Here is a 23,727-nt window from a genome sequence, read left to right as displayed (position 1 = left end):
ATGAAGGTAAAAAATTTGGTTCTTCGTTAACCAAATAGAAAGAACCTAGTTTACATAATCTAACATAGTCTATCTTGGAAAAGGTTTTCAGGATTTTGGCATTTCCTAAGTAACCTTTAGATTACATAGGAAATGCCATTATCCTGATTATTCTTGTGCAATCTGACGCATGTAAGAATTGTTTTTAAAAATGTTGAAATTAAATCTGTCTTATGAGTTAATATCTCTATTGCATTCCTGAAAATTTCAGGTCAATTTTTTAAAAAATTAAATTTGAAAACTGTTGTGTTTTTTGTGTCTTAATCTTTCCTGTTAGTGCTTACAATAAATGACTGATGTGTCTCTCATATATGTATTGAAGACATAAAAGCTATATAATGTGCTTCCTGACAACATACCTACTTAAAAGTTCGATTCCTCCATTGGGTGCACCAGTGTGTGAGCAGTTGTGTCAGTACAAACAGCGAAAATGTTATTTTTAATTTCAAAAATTCTATTACCTTTTTTCTGTTTTGTGTGGTCTTTGCCTTTACATAAATTTTCTTGGAACACTCCTAGCAGTATATCACTATTATTATTATCCTCAGGAACCGTCACGCTTACTGCAATCTTTTCCATTTTAACAGTACTATCACTTTAAAGATCGCATTTAAAATTTATCGTCAAAGTCAAGAAAGAGTTTTTTACCAATTATAGCATTTTTAGAACTATTTCTATTTTCTTCTACTTTGTTTTTGATGGTATGTTATCTTTTTCGGTGGGTTCCTGATTTTGAAAAAATAATATCTTCCAAATTATGCCCTGCATGCATAAGAATTGAGGAAAAAATTACTGTATGACCTCTAACGCTTAAATGAAATCTTGTAGCGACATCACCTGTTGCTTTTCTTAATTTGTTCCCTGATATTGTCAGGTCCGGCTCATCAGATTCTTTTTTTTTTCTTGTCAACGGCACAGAGAAATTTTTATCTTTTTCACTAGATACATTGAAAAAAGAACCATTAGATAAATTTGACTCAAAATTTATTGATTTTGTATCAAAATAAGAGACAAGATGATTTTCATAAAAATTTTTATCCGTTAAACATTTCAAGTTTTTTGTCTAAATCACTCCTACGTTAAATTCTCTTCGGGTAAATCATGTCAATATCTTCCGTTATATTCATATTTCTAGTCAAGTTTTGGTCGGTTAAGAATTCAATGTTCTCCTTGATGGTATCAGGTGATCTGTTGCAATCAACTTTGATTTTCATTTGAAGTTTTTTTTTTTTTTGAGTTCAGTTAAAGTTTTTTTATAGTCGGTTTTGTTTAACCTAATATGAAAAAAAAAGGACACAACTTGCAGCTTAAGAAATGAAAAAAAAGACACATTTACAACTTTAAAAGAGGTTGACTGTTAAAATAAAAAAAAAGTTATGTATTATGAACATATTGTGAAGATCTTACTTTTTAAGATCTATTTGTTTTCTCCATTTTTTGTTGAGCTTTATTATCTTATTTCTAATGGTCCAACTTTTCATAAAGAAGTTTTTTGAAAACCCGCTCTGCACCATATGTTTACTATTACTTTGACTCGACAGTTTTATACCTATCTTACATTTTACACCAGACGTTGACATTTTAGCTGAAACCTTCCTTTCTCCACGGAGCAACTAATATTTGATTTTGTTGGCTTGAACCTTAACTGCTTGAAGGAAATAATATGCCAATATCTTCTTAAAATGTCACCATTTGTGGGCAACTAGTATTTGGAAGCTCTAAAATAGGCCTGTTCAAAAGACACAATAACATTCTTAGGTTTCGTAACACATTGTTAAACTGCTTTTCCATATCTTAAATTTTTTTTTATTACCAGCTTATTTTTCTCCATTGTTCATTGTTTATTTCCAAATTACATTTAATTTATTTATCTAAAAAACATAAAGTTTATTGTTTTATTGATTTAATTAAGGCATTTTATATAATCTTTGTAATAGTATTTAAAAAAATAATACTTGCTTATTTATAAAATTAAAAAAAATACATGAAAAAGAGGTGGAAATGTATCATTTACGTGGACAACTATAAAAACTCCGAAAATGCCAGTTTTTTGGTTTTTACACTTCTAGGGGTGCTTAAAACCTTGAATTTAGTAAAGTTTTAAGCTTATCTCTCAATCTATACACTAAAAACCTCTCTGTATTTAAATGTTTGGCTAATTAAAAAAATTTTTCTACTAAAAATAGGCGAAGGAAATATCATTTCCAAATTAACTTGATTTTAATGTGTTTTGCAACTATATATATATATATATATATATATATATATATATATATATATATATATATATATATACAAATATAAATATAAATAATTCTTTTTAACACTAAGCTTTAACTTTTAATTTTCATATATATCCCTAACTCTCTGGACACAAAAAATATTGGTCTCTACCAAACCTACCCTTTCTATACTTGTCCATTTATCGTCGATTATTTCTATACCTATTATTTGGTTACTTTAATATTTTTACGTAAAATATTTCATTTTGAAAAGTTGTCTTAAAAGCAGAAAAAAATAACATGCGCACCTTTTCGGCAAACCTACAGCTTGTTAGAGATTTATTATTATCTTTGCTTTTTTCCTAAATGCATATTATTGATAACTCAGTGGTTTAGTACGCTGTCATCAGTGTCGTTTCGGGATATTAAAGGCTTTCCCTAATAAATTTTTATTATTTTTCAATCTTGCTGTATTTATAGCCAATGTTTTTTGCAAAATTTTTATTATAGTATATATCTATAATAATTATAGCAATACTAATAGCTAAAAACTTATTATATAGTAAAAAACTTTATTACTTGTTAAAGTAAAATCCAAAACTTTTTTCATTTTTATAGATTTATTATACACAATTGATCCTTATACAGCCTGCAACTCAACATATTCTGGAGACGTTTACACTTACATACGTTTGAACGCAACGTTATAGAAAAGGCAGAACTAAGAAGGTTTTAGACCATTAAAAAACAATAGATTATGAAACGCAAAGGGATCATCCATAAATTCCGCAGCGCTAAATTTATTTTTAAAAAAGAAAATTGATTTTAGGTGGCAATTTTTATTAAACGTAATGAGCTGTTTTGATTTTTTTGTTTATTCTACGAGTCTGTGAAAGAAAATTTATCTTTTTTGTTTTGTTCATTAGTGAAATTTAGCTTGCGTAATATATAGACAATCCCTAATCTAAAAGTCAAACCCAAAAATAATGGAGTTTACTATTGAGTATACATTGTAATGGAGAAATTTATTTGTTTTATGTTGTTATAAAAATTGTCAGTATCAAACTTTAGCTTACAGTAATAATTTTTAGGGGGTGTGCCGCCTAATAGAAAAGTTTCAAAAAGTTAAGTAAAATCATATTTTAGAATATTGCGGAATATCTCGACAAAGGGGAGGAGCAGAAGCGTCACTCTTTTACTTTATTTTTTAAAGGAGATTCCTTAGTAGAACTATAAACGACATATTCCTTTTTTCTACTTCCTGAAAAACAAAGTACAAAACAAGAGAAATTTGTAAAAGATATCTTATAATATAATGCATTTTAAAACTTATACTATGGGTTTTATATTCCTGTCAAAGGTAAAATACTTGTCTTAGATTTGCCTTAAAGATTCGTCCGATAACTTGATACAACTTCTTACAAATATTGTTCCTGCTACTCATCATTGGCAATTAATATGTTAAAATCTTCAATTAAATTCACTCCTTTTATGGCAATATCATTATTACATTCATATGTTTCAAAATATTATATGCTTTTTTATAACTCTTGTCAAGAGGCCAATGTTCTAATGGTTTGCTTAAGAATGCTGAAGACAATCTAAATATACTAAAAAAAAATTTGTGTTAGCTGTTAAAAAATCCTCAAGCTGCTTAGGGTCAACAGTTTTGGTATCTATTGGTTCTGTAATAGCATCCTTCATTTTACTTTTGGTGTGAAAGACTTTATTATCAAAGAAAGCCAATCAAATCAAATCTTCGGAGAAATACCAAAAATGACTCTTGAATTCGCCTAATGCAATATTTGTTATTTCTTTATTTTTAACTTTTGTAGTCGTCAAGAATCTTGAAAAGGCTGATATCATTTTGTGGAGCATATACTGCGAAGTTAGCAAATGAGAACTAATGCTTAATGCATATTCCAGAAAACCGGCAAACTTATCATTGGAGAAAGCAGACAAATTTCTATTAGCTTTTTTTCTTTCATAGCTGTAATTTTGAACCTACTATTGAGCCAGATTCTCATAAATTGCCAACCAGCGCGCTCTGTGATAAGTCCAATGCTTTCTCAATTTAATTCTAGTTTCTGGAGTACCACTAAGCAGTAAAGTGAAAGTTTCTATTATTCTTTGCAATTGCCGCAAGTTTGATCTTGTTTGAGTTTTTTTACTTTAAGTTTTATGATTTCTTTTTTTTACTTTTTGTGGATAATTATCTAATTTATCGAATGAAGCTTGATCAATATTAGTCCAGGTTTTTTGAAATCTTTTAAGTAAACGAATGTCAGGGCCTAACTAAGCTGACATCTAATTTCAAGGACATGATGTACAGTTTCCATTCAATATTACAGTCTATTTCTTTTCTTTACAACACCGTATTTTAGTGAGGGTGGTACTCCTGCTCTTTTCCTCTAATACATCACTAACAGTAGAAATTAATGCTTTTCTGTCAGTTTTTTTGCAGACACTTTTATAATACGTCAATAAACAGATTATTTCTCTTTTTATTAGGCAAGTCGGATTTACGGCTTCTCAAACGGGACTCCGGGATCCTGGAAGTGAAATATCATCCCGTTATCCCGGGATTTTAATGAAATTTTCCGAGAACCCTGGTAAAATTTTTTCACATTTCTTTTACTGTTTTTAAAGATAAGAAAAATATTACGACTTGGAAATTGAGTGCTTTTACTTCGTTTTTTTTTTTTGTAGCGAATTTTGTTAAAAATTAAGAATAAAGAGTATAAAAGGCATTTAAATTATCAATATTTTTAAACTTTGGTTTGTGTCCAAGATAGATCAAATATTTATTTATTCAAATTTTATATTTTGTATTTTACAACATAATATTTATTTTTTTTATGTTGCAACTGAAAACATATAAAATTTAAATAAATAACCAATTTATAAATCAAATTTAATAATAAAAGTTGATCTATCTGGGACACAAACCAAAACTGTAAAATATTGGTGACCATTCTAATATAAACACATAATTACAATAAATTACAATGAACAAATGTGAGTTCCAGAGTCCTTAAATATAAAATAACCACAGACAAGTTACAACGTGTAACTAGTTACAGTCAAGCCAAAACAACAACTTATTTAACTTAAAAAATATTGAGCTCAGTAATGAATTATTAAACATAATTTGTATAGCAGAAGCACTTCAAAAGGTCCGAAGAGTTGTACGAATGCTTCCTAAATCATCACTCAAAATTGAAACTGAACAAAAATCCGTAAAAATTGAATACATTAAAGAACTCAAGTTAATGCGGGAATAAAAGACTAGGTGAAAAAGTCTTCTCGCAATGTTTGAGTAATTTATTGCATTAAAACATGTATATTTAAAACATTAATGGATTTTAAAAACAATGTTATTAACAATATTTTGAAAGAGGAATGATCAGTTGTGCAAACTGAAGTAACGGTGCTACAAACAATATAACTCGGAAATGAAAGGCTTAGCCCATGAAACGCATTCCAATTTGATAAAAAGGGTTTATTACTGTTTATATGAAATGTTTTGCCCAAAATGAAAGTTTGATTTTTGGATAAAATGCTACAATAGGTGCAACAGAGAATTGTCAAAAGACAGGAAAAAAATTTAGTTGGCTATCTAAATATTCAAATAATTCATCAAATTATAAACGCGAATTAAACATAGATTCTATATAACTATTGCCTTCCGAATCAGTTTTTTAAATTAGGGCTAACAAATTATATTCTAAGCTATTTGTTATTATTATTCTAATATTATTTCTATTATTATTCTAATATTATTTGTTATTATTATTCTAATATATATTATTCTAAGCTATTTGTTATTATTATTATTTGTTATTGTTATTATTATTATTCTAAGCTATTTATTGATAGTGTTAGGACTTCCGCTGATATTAAAGATATTAAAATATATTAAAATAATATTAAAATCCATTAATAATGGTACCGAAACGTCTTTAATGGCCGAACCAAGTTTATCAGCTACATCTTAATTTACGCTTCATTAAAAATTGAATGCTGCCATTACAAATGTTAGTTGAATTGAAATTCCTTAAAAAGTGGAAGAAAAAAAAAAGATTTATTGTATGACATTAAAACGTTATAAATGAAATGGGTTTTTTTTGATGATACGAAAAAACCTACAAAAAATTTAGTCAAATTTTATAATGCTCCTAATAACTATACCACCGACATCAATTGATTCGGAAAAAGGTTTGTCAGTTCTATTTATTACGATAGTTCGATGTTTTTTTATAATTTTATTTTCAAAAATTAGTATTTATAAAATTTAATTTAAATGCAGTTTATAACAGTTTTGTTTTGAGAGTTTTAGTGTGGAATGCAAGAAGCGAACTTGAATCAAGTTTGACTTGAACTTTATTTTGTGACCAATAGCGGCTGAGTATTTTTTGAGAAAAAAAACCATACTCTGCCGCTATTGGTTACAATGTAAAGTTCAAGTCGAACTTGACTCAAGTTCGCTTCTTGCATTCCACCCTTAGACTCTATGAATTATTAGGCATTTAATTTCATATCAGTTTCTTGTTGTAAAACACTTATAAAATGCTCTCAAACCAAACAAATATAACACAAAAAATTAGCAAAAGTATTTCCAATTTATAAAAATGATAATCATTCTAACGTTTCCAACTACAGGTCTATATCAGTGCTTTCTGTATTTTCAAAAATATTTGAACGTGCAACTTGCAAAAGAGTCTTTGATCATTTTACTAAAAACAATTTCTTTTTTTCAAAACAATTTGGATTTCAGAAAAGTTTTCAACTGAATAAGCTTGTATTGAATTAGTTGATTAAAGAAATAATGTCTAAAACAAAAACAAATTATCTTTGGGTATATTTATCGATCTTTCAAAAGCTTTTGACACTGTTGATCGTTTTATTTTTTTAATTTTGTCCAAAAAGTTAAGGCATTATGGAGTAATTTATAAGGTCTACTATTGGATTATAAGTTACCTCAGGGATTGAAAACAATATATTCTAAATCAAGGATACGGAATACTTAAAATCTCGTGTGGATTGCCGCAAGGATTGATACTTGGTCATTCTTAGTGTATGTAAATAACTTAAATAATGCATCAGTAAAGTTAAACCCAATTAAATTTGCGGATGATAAAAACCTATTTATTTTCAACAATAGCATCGAACAACTTTATGCAGACATGAATTTTGAATTAAATAAGATAAATGACTAATTAATGGCAAATAAACTCTCATTAAACGTTAAAAAAACAAAGTATTCTTTATTTCATTAAAAAATGCAAGAAAATCTTCCCCTTAAATTACCAAGCCTATTTTTAAACAATATACAAATAAAAAAGCAAGGCTATATAAAGTTTCTAGGAATGCTTATTGATAATAATTTATCTTGGCTTTCCCATATTAAATACTTACAATCAAAAACTAGTAAAACCATTGGTCAGATGTAACAATGTACCAAACTGATCTACCGAGTTCTTCCATATGTAATTACGGTTTGTCAAAAGTTAATATACTTTTCTTTAATTCATTGTTTCATTAACTATGCTAATATTACATGGGGTAATACATAACCATATAAACTTGCTAATATTACAATGCTAATATGTCATGGGCTAGTTCGCAATAATCAAAATACATAGTTTGCAAAAACATGCGTGTAGAATTATTTACAGAAAAAAAGAGGGGAGCACACTAAGCCCTTAATGAGAAACATGAAAATATTTAATGTATACAAAAAAAAATTTTTATCAGCACCTAATATTCATGTACAAATATATTATTGACCTAACTCCAGCTAATTTTATTTGTAATTTTTATTTGAGAAAAATGTAAATGGAAAGTATTTCTGAAGAACAAATCGATCAAATACCTTAAAACTGCCAAAGAAAATAAATAAATATAGACAGTATTGAATAGCATATTGAGGACTTAAGTTATGGAAATCTTATCGAAAAACTAATGCAAATATGGTAAAATCATTAAACTCGTTTAAGTTCGAAGCAAAAATACGTATTTTTAATTTTGCGGAAAAACAATTCCGGAACAATGTTGTAAATTTATTTAAATAAATTTTTCTTAATATTCTCAGCAGATACTAATAACATACGTACTTTTTATTGTAACAATTATTAAATATTTTTTATATGTTTGTACTTATTTCATTAAATACCTGAAGTTGCAATATAGTTATTGCAAAGTATCTTTGTAATTGTAAAAATAATTTACTTTTTGATTATATCATTAGTTTGTTTTATATATTTTTTATTTTATTACTTTTATATTTTTAATGGAATTTTATAACTCTTTTTGAACATTTTATAATTTGGAATATCAATATTTTATTATATTAAGGGGCTCTATGAAAAGATTGAGGTGATATAGCCTCATCCATATCTTCTTTGAGTCCTCGTCTGTTTTTAAAATATTTTTTTTATTAATATTTACAATGTAAAATTCATCTGTATTTATTTTATTAGCAAAACATAAAACGAAATGAAAATTTAAAAAAAAAAGGAGTATTAATCAAAAAAGCATTATTTGTATATAAGTTTGAATTTACACATTTTAAGTTAACTTAATGGATTCTCAGTACTCCTGAAACCCTAGTTGGATTCAAATATCTATTTGTTGACCTATCTGCTAAATATTTGATGTAAAATTTTGCATAGAGTATTTTTATAACAAATTAAAATCTGATATTGTTATGTCTTCTGCATCACTTTATATATATCTATATATATATATATATATATATATATATATATATATATATATATATATATATATATATATATATATATATATATATATATATATATACATGTAAATGTTAAGTTTGAGCTGTGAAACATTACTAAAATGTTGCATTACATTCTACTCATGAAAATAACTTCTTTTGAATTATAATGGAAGCGTGTTTTGAATCCGCAACTTTGGGAATTAAAATTACTGTAAAATCGTGTTATGTAAATACACGTGAGTAAACGTGGTTTAATGCTATATTTTATTACTCGACATCTTGTTATATTAAATTTAAAAATGCAAGCATTTGTTGAAGGAGAAAAAGTCAGAGTTTAGTATGCAACACATAACAGCAAATTTTTTTAGTTATTTGATATTTGTTTTGGCTCAAGAAGTTAAACTTAGAGTCAATTTTCGGTAAATCTGTACGAGAATTATGACACTCCAAAATCATTCCATGTCGTGATTTGTGCCCGAAAACTTTCATAGTTGTTGCTGAGATATCTTTAACAGTACGTTCAACTGCCTGAGAATGGCATTGAATACCACTCAAGCTATCAACGAGAAACTAAAAATGTTCAAGATCATCTTTAGAAACAGTTCATAAAAGCGGTGGTGGTGTTGCAATTGCAAAAGACCAGCCGATCATCTTTATGAATGACAATAAATCAACCATCAAGCTTCTGGATCAAGCTTGATGCTTGATTTATTAAAGACATGTGCTTGCTACTTTGTGGCGCTCATGCGTCAATTATAATGTCCTTCTTTAAAATTTTGTCGGACGCCACTTGTTTTAACAAAAGTGACATCCTGCTTCCCATCAAATTCAATGCAAAGTGCTTTTTGGATTTCAGCAGCATGCTGATTAACATCTTTTTTCCTCTATATATTTTTCTGACTACGAAGTTTTGCTGGATTAATAGCATTCTCTGGTGTTTCAAGATCTAATACTTTTAGTACGGCATTTGCTATTAGGCAAGTATCCCTGTTACTGACTTTACACCTATCCTTGGCCTTTCACAACTCAGGATTTTGTTTATTGTTGTAAAGCTTGATCTCTTCATAACTTGAAATCTCATTATCACTAGATATCACTTCATAGCTTGACTCAATTTGCAAAAATTTTTCATCTGATTTTGACTGCTCATTATTACTGCAATATGTTTCATTTGGATCAATTTCTTTATCAAACTTCAATGCCTTATCTGTAATCGGTAAATTGCATGCTTTATCCTCTTTTTTCTCTCTTCTGCCGCTTAATTGTTTCTTTTTTGTCTACTTTTCTTATTACCATTCTCCGTACCATTTATTGATCTATCCAGATCCTCCAATCAAGTGTTGGAATTTTTTGGCTGTGTATATGAACAAGCTGACCTTTCTCGAACACCATTATCAAAACACTTACACAGATAAATACCAAATTGTTGGTCTAACATTTGTAAACTTGATTTAAATGTTGCAGAAGACTTCTTGCAATCAGAGTACTTACCAAGCTCATGTACTTTGTTAATTACTCTCTTTATGCAAATAACTAAGCTGCTGACTGCAAAGGTAGGAATACTTACTTTGTTGTACATTGCTTTAATATCATTAGGTGTGACTGTTGCTCTTTCAGTAACACTTGCGCAATTGTTATTTTTTAATAAATAGTCATATGCTTTGAAAACATCAACCAAAGTTGGCAGTTGATTTGTTTGGAATGGTCTAGGTGACCAAGCATACCATGTTCAGTTTCATTTGGTGTTTTAACAGTAGCCATTTTTATTTTCAATTTTACCTAATTAAGCTAAAACAAAAAAAAAAAACTTTATTTAAACGTAATTTATACAAGTATATATCTTATAATGAAGTGCAGGATCATGTTAATTGGAAGTCAACAAACAACACTAACAGCTTTTTGTCTTATATTTCGTAGGTGCTCTATACTTTTGCAAAGTTCTGTATACTATTAATATAATAATGGTAACATGAATCATCAAAAAATCTAAATCTTTATGCTTTTATCCTGCAAATATGCAACTGTTGTAAAATAGCATCATTTTAACCCGACATAGTAAAACTCAAGTTAAAGTTGGCAAAATTAAATCAAACTTTTATTACATTTCCTTACATATCATTAATAAAGACAACAAAATGCAGCTTTATTTTCATGTTTCAAAAAAAAAAATTAACTCACCCGAATAAATATATATATTTATATACATAAATATATATATATATATATATATATATATATATATATATATATATATATATATATTTATATACATATAAATATATATATATTTACATATATATATACAAATACATATATATATTTATATACATACAAATATATATATATATATATATAATTATATATATATATATATATATATATATATATATATATATATATATATATATTTATATACATATAAATGTATATATATACACTTATATACATATAAATATATAAATATATATATTTGTATACATAAAAATATACATATATTTATATATATATATATATATGTATATATATATATATGTATATATATATATATATATATATATATATATATATATATATATATATATATATATATATATATATATATATATATATATATATATATATATATATATATATATATATATATATATATATATATATATATATATATATATATATATATATATGTATATATATATATATATATCATACATCAGAACGCACTTTTTTTGCGTAATGCGTATTGAGTATATTACTCATATCATACTCAATACGCAACTCAACGTACGCAATTTCTTTGAGTATAATACTCAATACGCAACTTATAGTACGCATTTTTCTTGAGTAGAATACGCAATACACAACTCATAATACGCATTTTTTTGTGAGTAATTTGCGTTTTTTTTTTTAGTGTGAAATATAATTTTGTTCTTAAAGTAATATTGTTTTTTATATAATGAACAAACAGAAACACAAAATAAAAGAGAAAAAAAAATTATATTTTTCTAAAATGTATTTTTAATTCATAAACAAAAACAAAAGTAATGAAGAAAATTTTCAAACAACTGAAGAATTATTTTCACTTTTTAAAAAGGCACGATTTATTAGTGTTTCATCGGTCATGTTGCCGGCTCTGATTCGATTAACTACACCACATATGCTAAAAAAACGTTAAACATAAGCGGAGGATGTCGGTATGTTAAAAAACATGAGACACACATTATAAAGATATGGCAATTCTTTTCTTTTCTCAAACCAAAATGCATCATAATGAGTTTTGTTGGTGAAGTTATGGTTTTTTGAAATGTTTACAAAGTTATTCCTTTTTTTGTCAGCTTTTCTATGCTTTGATAAAACTGATCAAAGGCTTCATCGTCAGGAACACTTTTTTAAGAGAAACTATTATTAGAACCACTTGCTGTCAAATTGTTTTTTTCGTTTTTTTTATTAAATTCAAATGCCAAGTTTACTAATGAACTTAGTCCCAAATTGACTGTGGCTTTTGCAATCGGTCTTTGATACCATAGATAAAGTTTAGAAACATTTAAATCTGCAGCAGCTGCATAAACAGCAGAGTTAAGCTCATGCTCAAATTGTTTTTTACATTAGTTATCAGCAATTCGCAAAATTTTTTCTTTTTATCATCTTTTATAGCCATTTCCTCATATTGCATGATTAATAAATGTAAACTTGGTACCATGTCACCAATATGTACGCGATTTCATTGATTCAAAAGCGTAAATCTATATGCTGGGAGCATCAATGATAAAAATGATAGAATTCAATCTCTGCTTGAGTAACTGGACATTAAATAGTTTCAAAACAATTTTTTTTTTATATGCTTTGTAAAAACAAATCAACATTAAAAAGCTTGATGACCAATGAGTTAAATTTTAGTTTCTTAATCTATTTTACTTTGTTGAAAGATTCGGGCAATTTGAATTGTCTGATGAGTTTTTTTTAGCAAATGAACAAAGCAATGACAAAATAGTTTTCAATTGTTTGCATGACCTCACAGTATTACGTATAGAAATATTAAATTTGTGTTTTGTGCATGCAAAACGAGGTATTTTTCTGCTGCCGAGTTCAAACTCTAATTGATCTACTATACTATGATCCCCAAATTCATAAATATCAGCATCATCAATTCCAGTAGCATCAATCTTAGCATCAATCTCATTAGATTGTTTGCTGAATTTAATATCATTTTGGATTGGATTTATTTCTTGAGTAAGCAATTCTTTAATTTCAGGTTCAATTTTGTTTTCAGGTGAATCTTTCAGTTCCTGATCATTCTCATCACTGTCGTCATTCTCAAACAATTCTTCCCAAAAGTCTTCTTCAATCCAATTGCCGTTTTCCAATTCATAATTGAGCATTTGTGGAAAAGCTCTAAGAAAAGCTTTACCACCATCACTCACATAACCGTCAACTTTAGATTTATCGAAATCATATTGATTTAATATTTCTTCTGAAAACAATATAATATTTTCAGCATTATGTGGGCCACTCATTCGTTGAAGACCAAGAACTATTAGCTTTTTACTGAAATCAGCAAAGGTAACCAGGCAACAAAAGGCAAAAAAATCAGCCAGCTGGCGGCTATCCCAGATATCACCTAATAATGTAATAGTTTTGGCTTTTCTAAGGCAGTTGGTGATTGTTTTTTTTATCTTTTCAACTACCATAGGAACTATATTATAGACAAAAGACTTCTCGCATCGTAAATTAATTTTATGACGCTCTAAAAGTCTTTTTAGATGAATGTTACCTAGCTCTTGTGTTGCCATATTGGATGACATTACATATTTAGTTAGATCCATAATATTGTCATCTAACAACGAGTCATCATCATTATCAAGACTTATATCATCATAAGCTTTTTTCCAAGCCATAAAATCGTCTTTGCCGTTACATTGTGTGGAATTAAAATGCTTAAAAAAATTACCACTTTTACCTAGTGGTTCATGTAATACCTTATAGCAATAAATGCAGGTAAAATGTAATTTTTCTTTTTTTTTGGGCTTAAAATTGATTTCGGTTTGGCAATGAAAAAAGTTTATAACCGAACTGTAAGTTTTTTCAGTGTCACCAAGTTTATTGTTTTTCAAGTTATGTTTAATTTCATTAATCTCTTTAACATATCGTTTAATACTTATACTTGTTAATAAAGCATTGCTTATGCTTTCGCTGCACGATGGTTGACTATTTACAATCAACAATGCGGCTAAGGCACGATTACTTCTATCAGATTTTATTTGTTTATTAACAGACTGATTTTCTTTATCTGCTTTATTTATTCTTTTCTTCTCTTTTTCTCAAGCTCTTTACATTAGAGTCTGAACCTAATTTTCGTTTGGCGGATCTTCCACACATGTTAAAGCAAAAAATCTAAAATAAAACTTTTGTTAAGCAAATAAGCAATATTATAAAACTAGTTTAAGTTACATTACATATATAATTTACTTTAGTTTATATAAGGTTAAAGATTAAAATGATTTATTTTATTTATCTAACTTATTTACTATAGATAAAAAGATAAATACTTGCATCTTATATACATCTATAGCCTCATAAAAGTAACAAAAAATTATAAAAAAAGTCATTATTTCAGATACAAACGCTATGTATATATATGTGTGTATATTTACAGCTTTTAATGTATTTAGGATGAGGAACTCGGTATTCATACTTGTTTATGCAATAACATTTTTGAATGCTAGTGGTGAGCATTTTGTCTTTATTTGAAGTTATTAATAAAAACATAAATATATTTTTATTATCAGCAAAGGTTTTCAGATAAACAGGAACACTTTTCTATGTCTAACACGAACTCTATTTCGCTTGTAAGTTAAATGCGAATTTTGTTTTTATCTTTTTCTTTTTAATTAATCTAAACTGCGGTTAAAGATTGTTTACAATGCGCATAAATAGGCAGAGCTGTTGAGAGGGGGATTGGTGTAAATTAGGAATATAGTTAGGTTTTAAAATATGAACTGTAATGAACATTGAAAAAGAAAATATACCATGGGGCGTTTATTGATACTGATAATTCATAAATAATTAATTTATGCACTTTTCAGAAATCGCCCTATGAAAGACAATTCTGAATAAATCAGATTCACATAATAAATTCAACATAAAATAAATAACGTTAAGGTCTACAAATATATATAAAGCAAAATATATAATATTAAATTCATGTTAAAAATTGTAATTATTGATGTTGTTGACATATAATAAACGTCAAGAACTCAAAACTCTTTTGAAAACAAGTCTTGATTAATTCTTTTTAAGTTTATTTTTTTTAACAGGTGTGTTTTCAATCATCTCACGTTTTTAAAATAGATTTGTTTGTGTTTTAGTTTAAACAAATTTACTTCTTTTTATTGTTTTTTTTTTTAATTTAAAAAGTTTATAATGTAAACTTATTTTAAGCATAAAAATTAAAATAGATTAGTGAACATAATATAAAAGTTATTCAAAAATATGCTCTCTTGGCACAAACCTTAAGGTAAAAACCTACATATAAAACGAGAAGGGGTTTTTCATAAAGTACGTACAAAAGTTTGAAGGATTTTTTTTAAAAAAACACATTGAATTAAAGCCTGTACGAAAAGGAAGGGCCCTAAAACAGCGGTTTTACTGCGTATCTACTTATTGATGCATCTAAACAACTTCCACGAGCCGAGCGAATATTTATTTTAGACAGCAAAAACTATTCAATGTAACAACTTTTCAATGTAATAAGTAATGTAAAAGTGAGTACAGCAACTTACTAGTTGTTACGGAAGAAGCAGCTGCAGCTACATTACAAAAATTAAAAGTACAATAAAACTATTAAGTTAAATATAAGTTGATACAAGAACATACTTATTATTCTGACTTAAACTTGACTTATTACATTGGTTAATTGAACTGGCAGACCAACCAATCAATCTTTTGATTGGTTCAATTGAATCAAATTTTGATTAAGGTATAATAATCAAGTATACTCAGATATAGTTTGAAACTAATTCAAAGTAAAAACTTAATGAAAATAATATCAAACAATATTAACGATCCAAATAATAATAATAATAACTATAGCAACAATAAAAATAACAATGATAATGATAATAGTAATATTGGTGATAAAAATAATGATAATATGGAATATTATGATTGACGATAGCCAAAGTAATAAATTGTAATAAAAATAAACCATTTTTAGATTTGTAAACAAAAACTGAATATCATATACTCAGATGAGAAAAAGTTACAAAGAGTTAAAAATTGACATTAACTAACAACCAACTGTGAGATAAAAAACAGTTATAATAGACAAAAGAAATTGACAATGTTTAATTAATATTTATAACATTCATAATAAAAATGAAAACTAAATAAGTAATATAAGATTATGATATATCAGCTAAAACGATTAGCAAATAATATTAACAAAATATAAACAAAAAACCACTAACAAATACTAAACAAAAAAAAAAATTATATTAAAAAAAATAAATCTAGATTTTAAAACAATAACTACACCAATAATAACTAAAAAAAATATATAACTTAAAAATTAAGTAAACAGCAACAATACAAGAAACTCTTGTAACGTAGAAAGTAAAAAAAAGTGTCGAAATGAATAGTAATCACAAATAAAAAACAAATGGAAAAAACACAGCCGATAATTTACAGAGAAAAGTATTTATGAAAAAACTAAACTAAAAATATTTATAAAATAAACTTATTGGGAAATTAAAAACAGGCAAATAAAATAAATAAAAGTTAAAAAAAGTTACAAAAAGTATTTAAAAGCACCCAAAGCTATATAAAAAAGTTAAAAAGTACCATAAAAGCTAACAATCAATATAATAAATTAGTTATAAGTGAGTTTAATAACATAATTGTTGCACCAGATGAAGTAGCAGTCACATTACGCAAAGAACAATACTTGGCTAACAAGGAAAACACTCTTTCTGTAAACCAAACCAAGTCGCGACACTCTGAAACTTTGTAAACAATATAACTACCAACTACAAACCATAAACATAAAAAAAAACACATAAGAAACAGAAACATTTCATATAAAAAGATTTACATATTTATGACAAGTAAGCACTTGCAAAATGCTAATAGAGGGTGCATTTTTAATCCACCAATTTGTGTTTTAAACTTACGGTTTGTTGTTTTATTCAATATCGCTTGAGGTTTTGTCTTTAATAGTTGAGACTTTAAACTTTTTTTTGGTCAACTTTCTTTATATGTTATAGAAGCAGAGGACCGATGCAAACTTATCTTAAATAACAAGTTACTACCTTTAAATCAATTTTTATTTTAAATTTAGAAGTTATCAATCTGTTAGTTGTATTACACTTATATTTAAATTTAGCGGGTATGCTTGTAGTTATTAGTTGTACTATCTTTTCAAATTACTATTTACGTCTTCAGTACTATATTTTATTAGAATAAAGTTCCACAGAAGTATTTTGAGAAATCAGAAAAATTTTATTCTTAAATTTTTATATTTTAGCCATATTTTAAATAACTCTAATTTTGTAATAGAATGCACTCAGTTTAAAATTAAACTGCAGACCTGGTCAGCCAAGTTTTTATATTTAAGTACCTTACTGCTATGACTATACTATATAAAAAAATAGCCTGGATATATTTGGACATAATAAGTTAATTACTTTGAAAATTTAAAAACAAAAGAGAAATTCCAACTTTTGAATAATTTTTTAAAAATCTACAGAAAATTGACTGCTAACTATTTTAACTAATTTTTCAATAAAATAAAAAGGACATATTCTCTAAAGTAAAAATTTTCACAACAGAGTTGATTAATTTTCAAAATAAGTTAGTTATACGCTATTGTTACACTAACAACCAGCAACTTAAATGTTAACAAAAATATCTTCAGCCTTGCCAGTTCAGTGAATTATTAAAATAGACACTTTTTTAAAAATGATGGCATATGGAGGTTAATATAAAAATAAAATAATGTTTGCAATGAAAAAATTCTGGTTGTTTAATTTAACAAAGCATTCAAAAAAAAGTTAATTTAAAAGTCAAATTTAGCAGTGCATTATTTAGACAAGAGAGTTTTTCCGTGTTGATACCACGCCACCAATAACAAAGTCAACTGAAAGGTCGCAAGAACTGTTTATTTTATCTAATTTTAAAAGAAGCTAATCTACATTTTTAAAAACTGCAATAATATAAATACGATAAAAAGTATAGCTTTCAATAAAATAAAACATTTAAAAACACAGCGTAAGACTTTTTGCACCAAGTATTGTATTTTGATCTCCATTTCTAAATGCTTTAACATAGCCTTAATGTTTTCTTTTATATATCATAAGTGTAAAAACGACTCTTCACCAATAAACGGAGCTTTTAGTTACGAACTAGTTTTGTTCTTGTTAATACGCATTTCTATTTAGAAAGATTGAAAAAAGTTAAAAATACTTAATAGAAACAACATTTGTAACACTTTAATTCTTCACTTATACTAGATATAAGTAATAAATAACTTACAATTACATTAAAATTTACTCAAAGTTAGTGGAAATAAATTTAAAAAACAGTAGTTTAAAAAAAGTATCCTAAACCATTTTGAACATCTTATACTCAATAAACAACTAATTTCCTTATCACATGAACTGTTTCAAATTTTGATAACATCTTTACTTACATTTGAGATCTATTACACAACACAAGTTTTGAAGTCTTTATACTTAAGTATCTATGATATATATCCTAAAAATAAGCCATTAATTTTGTACTATTTAAATATAAATAAAAGTACAGTTTTGATATATTACTACAAAACCTTAGCTTATCAGATTAAATTTAGATGACAAATGCAACTTCTATTGTTCTATTATATTTAAGTTTTGGGACGTAAATGGTGTACCATTTACATTAAAGTATGTTAAATTTCTAACAGGAGTTCATCTCATTAAATAATATTCTCAGAATATTATTTAATGAGATGAACCTGTGAATAAAAATTTTATTCACAGAGCCTGTGAATAAAAAGAGAATGAGAATAAGCCTATAAAATAATAATTTAAAAAAGTCTTAATTTTTTCAAGTTATTTTTCTACCTTTTTAATGACGATTTTCTCATGACACTAAATGGAGTTTTTTTTTATAATAATGATCTTTCCTTTCAGGTGGCATAGTTTGCTAATACTTAACTATATACATTAATCTTGATAAAAATCATAAATATTGCTAAGAACAAGCAAGTTATCTAAAGTTTTCTTCTGTAGTTGCAAGACTAGAGCAATTGTTTATGATATATCTAAAGCCTTTGATAAAGTTTGGTATTTTGGTCTACTTTATTAGATAGCTTTTTGTAGTGTACTAGGAAAAGTTTTCAAAATAATAACTTTTTTTTTTTAACCTCTAATTTAAAGTCATCTTTGAAGGCCAGCACTTGTAGATTTTTTTTCTGATTTAATGATCATTCTGAAAACCTTACATCTAAAGTTGCTCTGTTTGCTGATAACTCACTTTTATACTATTTTCTTAAAAATAAAAGACTTTTTTTTTCATTGATTAGAAGAGCCAGCTGATTTTGTATCTGATCTCACTTTTGGATTAAATTGGGGCTTGCAGTCGCTTGTAAATTTTAACTCCAACAAAACGTAGTTAATCACTTCAAATTACAGTCGCAATACTTTTGACATTCCTATATTGATAAGTGGTTATCCCCTTACTGAGCCTTCTTATTTATGTCTTCTTGAATTATCGTTCACTAATGACTCATAATAAAAGCCATATATACAATTGATTGCTAAATTGATATATGTTAAGGTTGCCTCTTGTTATCGTGGTCGCCATTTTCTTACTCCTGATTCCATTTTCTACCTCTACATATCTCTTATTTGCCCCTATATAGAATACTGTTGTCATATTTGGGCTAGTTCTTCTAATTATGCCCAAATATGACAACAGTATTCTATATAGGGGCAAATAAAGCTGTTACTGCTCTATTTGCTAAGCTTAAACCTCTCTTCACCTTTTCACAACAACTACTTGAAACTTTCTCCTATCTTCATGTTTTCTAGACTCATAAAACCTAATATTGTTCAAGTCTTCTGTCAACTGATTCCTTACTCTTTAACTCTGTTATTTTTCTTTTCTAATTACACCTACATAGTAGCGGTTGCATGAAGCAACTTGTTAAAAAAACACGCGAGAACCATTTGGTGAATAACTTTACTTTATTTTTTTAAAAATGCATTTCTTGCGTTACAAGTAGAAATTTGTTAGGAAAAATAAGTTTCTTATAGAATTTTTTTTTGCAATTTGTTATTCCTTTAAGAGTTAAATTTAAAACAATGGTCAAAAAAGTCAGTTGAATGCAAGAAAAATAACAACAGCTGTTAAAAGACAACCAATACAGTTGGCACTTTTTTAATAAATTTTATTCACCATCACTCGAGCAGCCATGATGCAGTTTTTAGATTTCTGACTTAAAACCAGGAGATCCAAAATTAAAATGAGGCTCCAGCCATATATACAACAGGTTTGACATATTTCATGTTAAGATTGTACATCTCTTATATAATCTCAAGCTTAAGTATTTAAAAATTTTTGTGCATAGGTGAAACACAGATGTTTATTTGCTCGCAAAACAAATCCAACGCTTTTAAATTTTTATTATTATTTTTTACTACCTTGTTGTATTTTTGCTTACTACCTTTTCTTTACTTGATACTCCTACATTTATACAATCTGATCTATGCTTTCTCAACTGTCCCAAATCGTTGCAAGGATATTCTCAACTTTTCTCTTTTTAACAATCTGAGGAAAAGGGGAGGGCTGACTCTCCTCCCATACCCTTCCCCTCTCATGGCGACGCCAATTGCTGCAGCCTTGATGTAAAACCAATTTATTTCGAAAATTTATCTGATACAGTCTTCTTAGAATGAAATACTCTGTTTTTTGCTTATTTTTCTGTTAACAGTGGCTAATTTAGATAAACAGATATGGCTTTTTCAGTAAATACTGTTACACTATCTAAGTTTAAATGTGGTAAAATAATGTATAATTTTGACAGAGTGTACTAATAACATGAGAAGTATTTATTAAAATAGCAAAGACATGCTTGCATAGATACCCCGTTTTTATCCAATCCTGGCAAGTGCAGGTGGGCATTTTAACTGAGTCACCAAAGAAAATATAAGAAATAATCCCCAGAAATTGCAACAGATGTATATAAAAACTTACCAGGTCATTGGCTAAAACTTCAGACAGCTTATTATGTTGTGCAAGAGATATTTTTTGAAAGCAATGTTCTACAAAGTATCATGGTCTTTGATGCAGAAAAGTATCATGGTCTATGATGAAGAAAAGATAGTAGGTAAGAGCTACACTAACAGTAATTAAAAGTAGATCTTGTATTAATCTCACAGTATTTAGATTAAAAAATATTTTTCTGTGATTTCAGCCTAACAAACTTTAACGTTTATTACAAAATCATATAACACATAATTCCTGAAAGAATAAATGATATAAATGAAATTTAAAGTTCCTTCATATTACTGCATAACTAATAAAAGAAAAATTGTTTTACTTAGGGTAGAGCAAACCATATTGAGACAGTGGGGCATAACGCGACAGTTATGTCTGAAGCCTTATAACTCAGCTAAGAATTTTTTTTTGAAATTTTGTTTTGATAAAACATTGTAAACTATTGTAAGAAAAAATTTAATTTTAATTATACTAAAAAATCAATAAAAATATGCATTAGCAAGTTTGCAAAAAATAAAATTTGCTTATTTTCTTTGGCGATACAACGAAAAAAGATTTATCTTCAACTACTACGAGTTTACTTTATTTACAAAAAATTGATGTTATTTTTACAATATTTTTTATTCCCTTTTAGAATCTGGTTTCAAAAAGTATCTGGAAATGACCTTTTTGAATGATTTTAATTTCAGTAGAATTGCTTTTGTGGGGAATATTGAGACAACAAGTTTCTTATATAAATGAATATATTATTACCATTTTGTTTTACAGTTTAATGATATTACTTTTAATCTGAAATAATATCTTCATTATTTAGAACAGCGATATTAGTAATAAAAAAAACTAATATTTTATTAGCTTAACTTTGAATATTAATAGTATTAAACGTAAACAGCGATGGTAAGAAATTATGTGAAAATTAATGGTAAAAAATATGCGAAAAATCAATCATTCAAAATGGGATGAAATGCAGTTTCATAAAAGAACTTAGAATTTAAAAATCAGTTGATACATACGATATATTTAAATTTTTTTAACATTGGCATGATGCTAAGCTACCTAATAAAAAAATGTTACCAAATATTTTCCCGATATTTTTTGTGTGATTTATGTTATCCATAATATTTTTTGTTTAATTTTAATTTTTGCAGTGACTAACAATTTGATAATATATGCTCGTTGTTTCCTACTTAATTTTTAGAACAATTTCTTAAGTTTGATTGTTTAAAAGTATTTTATAACAAAACAGAAAAAGTTTTTTAGGTTTTTTTTTTTTCTTATATGGTGTATGGGTGTATGCGAGTGTAACTTGTATGGCTAAGTTACTTTTTGGAAATTTTATGGTCTGGACATATTTAAATGAAAAAATAACTTCGCTTTTCATCGCTTTTACCTCTCCCACTTTTAAAATGTAAAAATTTTGCTTGCCTAGAGTTTTGTTAATTTGGTTAATGTAACTTTTTTTAAGAAATTTTATTTTTGTATTTTCATTTTATATTAATAAATTTTAGGAAAATTATGAAAAACAGTGTTCACTTTGATAAGTTTATCCTCAATCAGCATTTGCTTTTTAACTGTCTCTATATTCCCTGCTCTTTTCTAAATGAAACTATTGTAATAATTAAAAAATCTAAAAAGTAAAAATAATATCCATAGAAATGTGTTCATAACAAAAAACTTCTAATACGTTATAAGAAATGCAGTAACATTAAATCAAAAATTACCTATTGAATAAATCTGGAAAGTGCTCTTCAATAAGTATTGTAAGCACAAAGATAAAAACGAACTTTGATGTTTTTTTAAGTAAGTAAATTTAAATATTTTATTCTGCCTTTCAACTCCATTGTTTGTATTAATACTTATTATTGATCTATTTTTTACAGTGAAAGTATGTCTGATTTTCTGAAATAAATTATAATTATTTATTTATTTGAGAATCTCAAATTTATGTATGTTAACATTTAGAAATTAACATTTGCCTAACACACAAAATGCAATATAAAAGATATAGAATTATCTGCTTTTGCTTTAGGTTGGAGAAAATGGTTTCCACGAATATTTTAAACATTAAATTGGACTATTTTTTGATAAAAAACTTTTTGTCTGCCTTTTTTTTGTATTGCATAAAATGGGAGAATTCTTATAGGACGCAGGTTGTTTTGAATATATCTTTAGTGGCAATGATCTTTAATCTTCTCCGCATTTCATCTACACATTTAATAAGGCTAAGAGAAGCAATTATTTAAGTTTTTGTTCTTTGATCTATTGGCTGGGATACACCACCTGCTTAGTTATACAAAAAAAGTATATGCATAAATATATTAAAAAATAATAATTTAGTAAAACATAGCAGGCTATATTTATAAAGTTTTATAAAACATTTTTGTTTACTATAATATGAATGTAATAGGTAAAAATATGAATACCATTGTTCTACAGACTATTTTATTAAACTGAAGAGACAAACAA

The 23,727-nt window shown here is 26.7% G+C and overlaps 1 protein-coding gene across 1 annotated transcript in view; it reads left to right on the top strand.

Moving 5' to 3' along the window:
* Window positions 1-23,727, top strand: part of LOC136082387 (fibroblast growth factor receptor 2-like) — a 261,248-nt gene that overhangs the window by 3,510 nt on the left and 234,011 nt on the right. The window contains exon 2 of the mRNA XM_065801557.1: window positions 14,673-14,728. Coding sequence (XP_065657629.1) covers window positions 14,674-14,728 — 55 coding nt within the window. The 5' untranslated portion in view covers window position 14,673. The remainder of the gene's footprint in view (window positions 1-14,672; window positions 14,729-23,727) is intronic.

Source organism: Hydra vulgaris, chromosome 07 (assembly GCF_038396675.1).
Source record: "Hydra vulgaris chromosome 07, alternate assembly HydraT2T_AEP".
Classification (NCBI taxonomy): Eukaryota; Metazoa; Cnidaria; class Hydrozoa; order Anthoathecata; family Hydridae; genus Hydra; species Hydra vulgaris.
The sequence above is the reverse complement of the archived record's forward strand: the minus strand, read 5'-3'. Positions and strand labels throughout refer to the sequence as shown.